At 42.9% G+C, this 12,500-nt stretch overlaps 1 protein-coding gene across 17 annotated transcripts in view; it reads left to right on the plus strand.

Moving 5' to 3' along the window:
• The window catches only part of LOC125035432 (perlucin-like protein), a 45,911-nt gene that overhangs the window by 23,513 nt on the left and 9,898 nt on the right, over nucleotides 1-12,500 (plus strand). For 7 of the 17 annotated variants that reach the window (XM_047627822.1, XM_047627826.1, XM_047627828.1 and 4 more), the window contains 2 exons: nucleotides 5,849-5,894; nucleotides 8,026-12,500. The exon at nucleotides 8,026-12,500 is cut by the window's right edge and continues 1,612 nt beyond it. In XM_047627822.1, the coding sequence (XP_047483778.1) occupies nucleotides 5,854-5,894; nucleotides 8,026-8,872 (888 nt within the window). In that variant the 5' untranslated portion in view covers nucleotides 5,849-5,853 and the 3' untranslated portion in view covers nucleotides 8,873-12,500. Of the gene's footprint in view, nucleotides 1-163; nucleotides 294-1,919; nucleotides 2,152-5,848; nucleotides 5,895-7,118 lie in introns of those variants that run through there. The other 10 variants (XM_047627832.1, XM_047627833.1, XM_047627835.1 and 7 more) reach the window with 9 other exon arrangements.

Consider the following 12,500-nt stretch of genomic DNA (forward strand, 5'->3'; position numbering starts at 1 on the left):
TGTGTGTGTGTGTGTGTGTGTGTGTGTGTGTGTGTGTGTGTGTGTGTGTGTGTGTGTGTGTGTGTGTGTGTTATATATATATATATACATATACATATATAAATACATATATATATATACACACACACATAGAGTAAAGGATATACTCTTGTCTTGAAAGAAGATTCTAGATTTCTAGCGCGTAGCGTGATGCAGTGGCGCAAATACGTTTTGGTTCAGAGCGAACGCGTTTCATACCTGTGCGGTTGGCGGGCAGTAGATTACCCTCGCCACGAGCAGATACTCGCTTGGAAGTAAGGCTGTTCTTCTCACTCGTTGAGCTTGATCTTTATTGACCATAAGTACACATGGATACATCAGTTGTACATGGATATAATTGTAATATTATTACAACCACACACACACCACACAACACAACACACGCACGCAAGCAAGCAAGCATGCACACACACCACACCACACCACACCACACCACACAACACTACACCACACCACAGTGACCTCGGAGTGACAGTCATTAATCAGGTAACCCGCCTGAGCAGCTGGGTGACCTGACCTCACTTTCTCTCACTTCCTATTGGTTGACACGTGAAATAGGTTAAGAGACAGCTCGCTGTTCCCATTAATGTTTTTTTGTAATTGTTTTCAACATAGGGATAACGCGTAGCAACGTTACATGTTCAGTGATGACACGTTTTATCGGCGCTAAAACGGAGCTTGTAACGCGATTTTATATACATTTATTATTTTGAGTATAGCGTTAGTATTTTCCCCATATCATAGTTCACAGGGATGCCTGATTAACCCGGGGTTGTGTATATGCCTAATAGATCTACTCTCCGACGTAACGATAGTAGGTACAGGTATAACCAAAGTTATTCGTAGGATCGACAACTTTTGAGTCGGTGTGAACCACATTTGAGTCCGTTAATTAATGTAGGACTAGGGTTTAAGCTAGAATCGTTATTCGCTTATTAATCAAGTCCTGCTCACCCTCTAGAAGTCGCTGGCATGTTTTGGGTAAATCCCAAGCGATTGGATCATGTCACGAGCGCCCATCACAGATTGGAGTGGGTTATTTATAAATTTTCACAGCTCGCTTCTTATAGTATGGTATTTTTGGGTATAGTCAATGGACTCTGCATGCGCAGCTAGACATGGCTACCTCGGGAGATTTGCTAACCCCAAAAAGAGTCGCTCGCGAGAAAGCTTGCGAATATTTTTTCACGTCACCGTTCATTAGTACGTCATTCTGTCGCATATCATTCAATGTTGAATTCAATGTGGTAGTTGAAATAATTTTGTATTAATTATATAGTTAATTTATCGCTTTGTTGTTAAAATGAACGTTAATCTTCGTGTTTGGCATACATTTCCGCTCTGTGTGAGGTCACTCTCGCTTTCATTCTTACTGACGCTCCCTGTCGCTCACACACGCACACACACAAGCTCACTCACTCCACCCAGAACAAAACACACTGAAACCTTTTATTAATAGTGTTTGTTGCTGTCGTATTTGCAGGCGTAAAGATTTATGATGTGTCTCTTTTGCCCGCGATTTTGTCAGTCGTGACGAGTGACTAGTACATGATTTCTTATTTTTACATACATTTCTTCTTTGTGTTACGACAATTGGTTCAAGTAAATCTTTGCGGATTGCCGTTGTCGTTTCCCTTATTTACTCTCCTACCTATCAAAGACGGTTGGTAGTTCAAGCCAGGTCCTTGCGGATCGCTACTGACGTCTCCCTCCTCTAATTTCTTCTTTACCTTTGTGAACCTAAAACAAAAAAACAAACAAACAAAAAAAAAACACGAAAATAACGTAAAATCGAACATTAAAAAACAGCAAATGAATATAAATAACCGGCTACACTTAACACCCCCTTTTCTCTGTTGCCTTTCTCTTACTATCTTGGCCCTTAGGTGTATAATCTGGTTCACCGATATCTGACACGGCACCGAAGGAGGATCCTGCTGCAGAAACGGTCACCTTAAGATGCTGTGGGATGGGCGTCACCGGAAGATCGCCAGAAGTCTGGAGACCAAGTTGTTCGTCACAGCAGGTATTAAGCCGCCCCAGGATGTGGATGGGCGCCGCCTGCCAGGACGCCCATAGATCCAGTGAGGGACCAGAAACTCGTCAGCGCAGGTACCAGTCGCCCCATGATGCTGTGAACGGGCGCCGCCTGCCTGGACGCCCGCAGATCCGGTCAAATTCCAGGAGCGGACGGCTGGCGAGAATGACCGGAGCCCTCCCGCCTGAAACCGTAGGCCGGGCGGCCGACCTTGACCGGACAAACGTTGGGCAGGAACTCTCTCCGACCTGGGTCATCCTTGGCCTTAAAGACCCGGGACTGCGCGTGGGGGCGCCACAGCCGGTCAGCTTGGGTCAGCGTGGGTACGCCCCTTGCCCACCCGCGTGGGCACGCCACGTGGCAGCCCGCGAGCACATGGGAGTCATAGCTTATACGTGCTTATGTACACACAAACACACACACACACACACACATACACACACACATACACACACACATACACATACACACACATACACACACACCACACACATACACATACACACACACCTTACATACACCACACCCACCCACCACACCCACACCACACCACACCACACCACACCACACACACCACACCACACCACACCACACCAAACACACATCACACCACACACACACCACACCACACACACACCACACTACACACACACCACACTACACACACATCACACCACACACACACCACACACACCACACCACACACACCACACCACACACACCACACCACACACACACCACACCACACACACACCACACCACACAAACCACACACACCACACCACACACACCACACCACACACACACCACACCACTCACACCACACCACACACACCACAAACACACACACCACACCACACATACCACACCACACACACCACACCACACACACCACATCACACACACCACACCACACCACACCACACACACCACACACACCACCACACACACCACACCACACACACCACACCACACACACACCACACCACACCACACACACCACACACACCACACCACACCACACCACACCACACACACCACACCACACCACACCACACACACCACACACACACACCACACCACACACACCACACCACACACACCACACCACACACACCACACACACACACCACACCACACACACCACACCACACACTACACACACCACACCACACACACCACACCACACACACCACACCACACACACCACACCACACACACCACACCACACACACCACACCACACCACACCACACACACCACACCACACCACACCACACCACACACACCACACCACACACACCACACCACACACACCACACCACACACACCACACCACACACACCACACCACACACACCACACCACACACACCACACCACACACACCACACCACACACACCACACCACACACACCACAAACACACACCACACACACCACACACACACACCACACACACCCACACCACACACCACACCACACACACCACACCACACACACCACACCACACCACACCACACACACACCACACCACACACACCACACCACACACCACACACACACCACACACACCACACCACACACCACACACACACCACACCACATAAACCACACATACACCACACCACACACACCACACCACACACACCACACACACATCACACACACACCACACCACACATACACCACACCACACATACACCACACCACACCACACACACACCACACCACACACATCACACCACACACACCACACCACACACCACACCACACACCACACCACACACACACTACACACACACCACACCACACACACCACACCGCACACATACCACACTACACTCACACCACACCACACACACCACACTACACCACACACACCACACCACACACACACCACACACACCACACCACACACACAGCACACACACACCACACACACACCACACACATCACCCCACACACCACACACACCACACACACCACACTACACACACCACACACCACACACACCACCCCACACACCACACCACACACACCACACCACACACACCACACCACACACACACCACACCACACACAACACACACCACACCACGCACACACCACACACACCACACCACGCACACACCACACAAACCACACCACACACACCACATACACCACACCACACACACCACACCACACACACCACACCAGACACACCACACCAAACACACCACACCAAACACACCACACCAAACAACACACACACCACACCACACAACACACACACCACACCACACACACCACACCCCAAACACACCACACAACAACACCACACACACCACACCATACACACCACGCACACCACACACACACCACACACACACCACACCACACACACACCACACCACACACACACCACACACACCACACCACACACCCCACACCATACACACACCACACCACACCACACACACCACACGCACACCACACCACACACACACCACACCACACACACCACACGCACACCACACCACACCACACACACCACACGCACACCACACCACACACACACCATACCATACACACCTTACACACACCACACCACACACACCACACAACAAACACCACACCACACACACCACACCAATCACACACCACACACACCACACCAATCACACACCACACACACCACACCGCACATACACCACACACACCACACCACACACACACCACACCATACACCACACACACCACACTCACCACACCACACACACCACACCACACACACCACACCACACACACTACACCACACCACACACACTACAGCACACCACACACACTACACCACACCACACCACACACACACCACACACCACACACACACCACACACAACACCACACAAATTACTGTATGGGGTTTGTGTAACCAGTCATAATGATTATGAGGTACGAGCGAAGCAGTTGGTGGTGCCCGCGAAATACCGCTTTGATGTAATGCGCCATGCTCATGATGCTCTCACGGCTGGACACTTCTCGCACTGGAAGACTTCCAATAAGATATTTGATTACTTCTTTTGGCCTGGTGCTGGAGCTGATATTAAAAGGCCGTTCATGCCCAAAATGCCAGAAATTCTCAGCTAGAGGAAGCGTGAGGAAGGCGCCAATGAAAACCAAACCCGTCATATCAGAGCCATTCTCTCGCGTAGCCATAGACATTGTTATTCCAATTACTCCATGTTCAGAAAGGGAACATAAATATATTCTAACACTAATAGGTTATATGCCACTAGATACCCCGAGGCGGTACCTCTAAAGAATATTGATACTATAACATCAACCGCGGTTCAGCGCGCTACCACCTATACCACGCGGCGAAAAAGATTTCTTCTGTTCTCGGTTCTGGGTCCTGCAACGTGCAGAGACTATACACACACACACACATACACACATACACATACACACATACACACATATATATGTGTGTGTATATATATATACTCATGCATATTTTTCATGTGTGTGTGTGTGTGCGGGTGCGTGTGCGACTGTGCGTGTGCGTATGCGTATGCGTGTGCGTGTGTGCATGCGTGTGTGTGTGTGTGTGCGTGCGTGCTTGCGTGCGTGCGTGCGCGCTTATGTGTGTATGTGCATGTGTGTGCGTGTAGATTTCTATATGTCGACTCTGATGTACAAATATTTTAAAAAGTATGTGATTCATAAAAAAAGGTTAAAAATACTAAAAATGAAATATATGGAAAATAATTATATTTTTTCCCCCCAACAGAAAGAATGTCTGGACTACGAGATTTCTTAGATGCCATCACCTCTGGGTATGTTTGACAAATCTGTTTGTTATGGTCACAAATGAGGAGTACATTATAGTTTTATTTCTTTGTTATAAAAAAAAACTAAGATCGTATTTTCTACCTTCGATATTTCCGTAATCAGAGGTGATCGCTCTATTTCACTTACATTTATATAATCGTGTTGTTTGGCTCTTCATGCTTTTACTAATCATTTTTGCTACTCCGAAATACATATTTATATATATTTTCAATTTCTTTTTGAGAGGGGCGGTGTTAAGCTTTTCGTAGGCGCTCATTAAATAATTCCCCTGACCCACTCCCGCATATCCTAGGAGGCTGAAATATTACATGTCTAATGATGCACATCTCTATAGGCCGTAACTTGATTTCCAGTCGTTAATTCATAATAATTTTTCAGTTGCAGCGGTAAAAGTGCACTGTGAAAATGGAACCAGTGGAGTATCGAGCAGCTGATCAGAGTTTTATACTTGGATTTCACTCAAGGGGCGTCAGATATATTTAAAATTGGAATTGAATTGCACATTTACTGAATAAATTATATATACACCTCACCAATTCCATTGATGATACAAGATCATCTAAAAAGGGATCTTTTATCTAAATTCATATTAACTTATCCATGTGAAAAAAAACGGATATTACAAAAGCAACTTCGTTCGGAATAACGTGAAAAGAAACATATTTGAAGAGGATGACTATGACTACTTAATATATCCACATATTGTAACCTGTACAAGTATAAATTAGATATCTTTAACCCACAACGAAATAGGTTACTGACGAATATTGCAGCATGTTAAGCTGTTTTGCATATGGTTAATTGTGGATTTAATTGCTAATGGGGAGAGAGAACAAAAGGTAATCTCGGGGTTTTGTTATGTCGTAACGAGTATCTGTTGATATTGGTGTAGCCATAACCGTCATCGGAGGTCAAGCTACTGAGACTCTTATGGAGAACAGTTACACAGTTAACCGTGTTTACATCTTCCAGTTTCTAAATATTGATTACGGGGAAAGTATCATTTGTGTAGTCTTTTTTTTTTTTTTTTTTTTTTTTTTAAGTCTTTCAGTTGCTCTGAAGGCCTTATTCCTTATTTAAGGAATCGATACTCCTTAATTAGATTACTGAGTAGCAGACCAATGTGATGAGCCAGTAGTTCGATCCTTTTACATAGATCTTATGAATACCAGTTTCCCTCCCTATACAGTTCTTGTGTCTTCCTTCAGTTCTATGTTCCTGCATTTTCGCCTGTTGTGAGTTAGAGGATGCTACCAGTGCTGTGTTAGACCGAGACTAATTCACCCCAAGTTCCACTGGTATGGTAGGTTTTGTGGTATCTCCAAGGTAGATTCTAGCACAGATAGTGTCTAGGCGTCGGGCTCTTTTCAAAAGTGTCCTGTAGTTGATGAACATGACTTTCCCGGCCCACGTGTAGTCCATCTGTGCCTTTCGGCTTTCTGTATTGCTAAGGCATAGATCTTCATTAATAAAGAGGTTAGTGCATTCCTATACGAAGGTTCGCGCTTGGTTTTGTTAACTGTATGATGACCATTACCTAAAACAGTCGCTTGTACCCCCCCCCCCCCCCCTAATGTTTGCATTTTAAACTTTCTGACCCGAAAACACACACACACACACACACACATACACACACACACACAAATATATATATATTTATATATTCTTCGATGTTTGCTTTTTATGTTTGTCTTAACCCATCTCAATTCTTTGTAAGGGAGTAAAGACATAGAGTGGGAAGTAATTTTTAGGTATTATGTTGCTTCCTTTTAAGTGTTTTCCGCAAGTACTGCCTTTAATAATTCGCTTTGTTTTTACTTAATATCAAATAGAAATTTTGTCTATGAAGTTTTCTTACTAAATAGATAAATATTCTTGATTCGCTTTCCTTTTCAATATGTTGACAGTGTGCTATTTTACAAACCGCTTGGCTATTTCGTATGCGGTAATATGTTTAGCGTCACACCAACTATTAGATCACCCTTCGGAAATACCAAGGAGGGAGAGATCGTAGTTTAGAGCTTAAATTTGAATATAATTTATGTAAGTTTATTATCATGATAGAAAATTTTAGTCACTTTCAGCTGTTAAGCATGGCTAATGCATTCTTTTCAGGTCTTTCATGGCTGATGCCAGTGAGGGGTCCCATAACAAGCGATTTGAGGCCGAGATTTACACGGAGCTCTCCCTAGTTGTAAATAACTTGATGGGTGACGAAGATGAAGATTCCAGTGGAGAGGACAACCAGAGGGAAATTAATCTTCCTCCTGAGAGAGCTCATATTGCTGTTAACAGGGAATTACTTCATTCTGGAAATGGGATGGGAAATGTGAATCGTCAGGAATCGTCTCCAGATTGCTTGTCCAATGATGAAGGTTCTACAAACCAGCAGCCAAGCGTAGAGTCAGATAATAACGCTAACAGGGAGTTACTTCATTCTGGAAATGGGATTGGAAATGTGAATCGTCAGGAATCGTCTCCAGATTGCTTGTCCAATGATGAAGGTTTTACAAACCAGCAGCCAAGCGTAGAGTCAGATAATAACGAGGATGTTGGGGAATTACCTCATAGGGAAAATCAGATGGAAAATGAACATATTCAGGGATCACCACCGAATTGCTCTGCTAATGACAAAGTTTCTACAAGCCAGAGGGCAAACGTAGAGGACAATGAGAGGAAAAGGAAGCTTCCTTGCGAGTCAGATGACAACGACCGTGAGGGGGAATTACCTCATGGGGGAAACAAGAGGAAAAGGAAACTTCCTTCTGAGTCAGAAAACAATTTCATTCAGGGATCGTTTACAGGTTGCTGGGATAATAACGGAAATTTCAGAAGGCAGCAAGTGAGTGCAGAGGACAGCGAGAGGGAAAAGAAGCTTCCTCATAAGTCACATGCAAATGAACATGTTGAGGAAATACCTCATGGGAATAATGAGAGTAAAGAGAATTCTCCCCCCAAGTGAAGATAATGAAGGTTGATTAGATAGAAGTCATGTTATGTAAATCTCTTCTTGGTACGTAGATTCCGAGTCATGTTATGTTAATCTCTACTTGGTACGTAGATTCCGAGTCATGTTATGTAAATCTGTTCTTGGTACGTAGATTCCGAGTCATGTTATGTAAATCTCTTCTTGGTACGTAGGTTCCGAGTCATGTTATGTAAATCTCTACTTGGTACGTAGATTCCGAGTCATGTTATGTTAATCTCTTCTTGGTACGTAGATTCCGAGTCATGTTATGTAAATCTCTACTTGGTACGTAGATTCCGAGTCATGTTATGTAAATCTGTTCTTGGTACGTAGATTCCGAGTCATGTTATGTAAATCTGTTCTTGGTACGTAGATTCCGAGTCATGTTATGTTAATCTCTACTTGGTACGTAGATTCCGAGTCATGTTATGTAAATCTGTTCTTGGTACGTAGATTCCGAGTCATGTTATGTTAATCTCTACTTGGTACGTAGAATCTGAGTCATGTTATGTGAATCTGTTCTTGGTACGTAGATTCCGAGTCATGTTATGTTAATCTCTACTTGGTACGTAGATTCCGAGTCATGTTATGTTAATCTCTACTTGGTACGTAGATTCCGAGTCATGTTATGTTAATCTCTTCTTGGTACGTAGATTCCGAGTCATGTTATGTAAATCTGTTCTTGGTACGTAGATTCCGAGTCATGTTATGTTAATCTCTACTTGGTACGTAGATTCCGATTCATGTTATGTTAATCTCTACTTGGTACGTAGATTCCGAGTCATGTTATGTTAATCTCTACTTGGTATGTAGATTCCGAGTCATGTTATGTAAATCTGTTCTTGGTACGTAGATTCCGAGTCATGTTATGTAAATCTGTTCTTGGTACGTAGATTCCGAGTCATGTTATGTAAATCTGTTCTTGGTACGTAGATTCCGAGTCATGTTATGTTAATCTCTACTTGGTACGTAGATTCCGATTCATGTTATGTTAATCTCTACTTGGTACGTAGATTCCGAGTCATGTTATGTTAATCTCTACTTGGTACGTAGATTCCGAGTCGTGTTATGTTAATCTCTACTTGGTATGTAGATTCCGAGTCATGTTATGTAAATCTGTTCTTGGTACGTAGATTCCGAGTCATGTTATGTAAATCTGTTCTTGGTAAGTAGATTCCGAGTCATGTTATGTAAATCTGTTCTTGGTACGTAGATTCCGAGTCATGTTATGTTAATTTCTATTTGGTACGTAGATTCCGAGTCATGTTATGTTAATCTCTACTTGGTACGTAGATTCCGAGTCATGTTATGTTAATCTCTACTTGGTACGTAGATTCCGATTCATGTTATGTTAATCTCTACTTGGTACGTAGATTCCGAGTCATGTTATGTAAATCTCATCTTGGTACATAGATTCCAGTAAAGCTCTTCTTGCTACTTTTATTTCGGGAAAGCTCTTCTTGCTACGTTTATTTCGGCAAAGTGTAGTAGCATGACCCCGCAACCTGAAGCTCAGCGTATTTCCCGGGTTGGGCATGCCCAGGTCCGCCGCCTTGTCCGCGCTCATTGGACAGCGGGCTCCCCTCGTTCCCTACTTTCATAACCTCTAACTTCCTTATATTTCAACACTTTACCTTCTCCTTGGATTTCTTCACCTCTTTATTACGTTAATTCCGTAATTCCGAGATCACCATTCCCCGATCCTCCAGCAGACCAAGTGCATAGCAGCAGCACACAAGGACTGCCCAGTCCTTAGCCGACTGGGGAGCCTACCGGCTCCCCCGTAGAACTCCAACTTCAGCCTCCATCACTCAGCCAAACCTGTGGGCACTCACACCCACACAGTCACTCCCCAAAGAGATAAGTCACCAGACTAACATAGAAGATGGCCACATACCCATCTACTATAAAAGCTATTCTTGCTACTTTTACTTTACAAACTTGCTACGGACTCTGACTCGATTGCCTGTGATTATGGGGGTGCACACGTGCAATTGCATAAGGCAGACACGCGAGTCAGAGGACGAGCAGGATGGAAATGTTCTACGGAAAAAAGGAGAGAAGAAAAAAAAGAGGAAAAGAGAAAAAGAAAAGAAAAAAAGAGAGAAAAAAACACTCCTTAAAAAAAAAAAAAAAAAAAAAAAAAGGCCCTATTATTACTGATATTATATTAGACTATTGTTCCACCCTTTTGTTCCTACTTTATGTTAATATTCAGTCACTTGTTTCTTTGTTTGTTTTTTTGTCCGTATCTTTTGTCCCTCTTTGATTATTGTTTGTTTACTGTTCTTATGCTATCACCCACATCACCATTACTATATTATTACGTTTAACAATTATTTCGTGCTCTCCTTTCGTCCCCTCCCTCTTTGAAGTCAGACCCAGTTGTCACAGTATCAATTCCCCACAGATGTTATCTTATACACTCCGGTTCCACAGCAAGATATCCTTTTTTTTTTTTTTTTTTTTTTTTTTCTCCCTCCACCCATTGCACCTTACCATCATCACCCTCTACCTTTTACTTTCTTAGTGTTTTTGTTTTTTTTCACCTTCATCATCCATTTTTATCTGCCATGTCATTTCTATGTTTCTGACACATCTAAAAAAAAAAATAAAAAAAAATACACAATATAAAACTACAAAAATAAAAATCAACTAAAAAGTAGAAATTCATAAAACCAAAATATTTGTTCTAGTTCATTTTTGTTCAACCGTTAAGTAAAAGTAAAATACAAAATAAAAAAAAATAAAACCAATAAGAATACTTCTTGTTCTTGTTCTTGTTCTTAAAAAAAAAATCTAGTTAATAATTCCTTTTCACTCGTTTGCCAGCATAAAAAAAAGTATAATAAAAAAAAAAAAAAAATCATAAATAAATTGTCAACTCTACCAAACACTTGCCTCCTTCCTCACCTCATGATGACAAAAGAACGACATGCAAGGGGTGTCGCCCCCCTTTTATTAATATACTGCTTCTTTCACTTTCACCACTTTACCTTCCTTCCCCCCCCCCCCTTCTATTATTCACCTCTTTATTATGTTTTTGTTTTTTTTCGTACTTCGGCAAAGCTCTTCTTGCTACTTTTATTTCGGTAAAGCTCTTCTTGCTACGTTTACTTCGGCAAAGCTCTTCTTGTTAGATTTATGGAGATACAAACTTGATCAACTGGACATCAGAAATCCTTTACAGATTTCTTGAGATAATTTAAAATGTATTATTATTTCAAGCTGTCTTTGGTAGTGTATGAAAGTCCAACCCGCTTGCAGTCATTGTTCGTCATGAACGCTGATTAGCCGCTAAATGAATTATATAAAAAAACAAAAGAAATCTAACATCTCATTTCAAACGGCATGGTTAAAACTCGTCCCGAGACTATATATATATATATATATATATATATATATATATATATATATATATATATATGTTTGTCTGTGTCTCTCTCCCTCTCTCTGTCTCTGCCTTTCCCTGTCTTCTTACCCCTCTCTCTTCCTCCTCTCTACTCTTCGTTTCTCTCTTTCCATACCTCCCTAAATCCTCTCTCTCTATCTCTCCATCATATCCTCCTTTTCAGGGAAAAAGACAGGCCATTGTTTATTTTTTTTATTAGCATTATTTTAT

This window comes from Penaeus chinensis, chromosome 19 (assembly GCF_019202785.1).
Source record: "Penaeus chinensis breed Huanghai No. 1 chromosome 19, ASM1920278v2, whole genome shotgun sequence".
Lineage (NCBI taxonomy): Eukaryota > Metazoa > Arthropoda > Malacostraca > Decapoda > Penaeidae > Penaeus > Penaeus chinensis.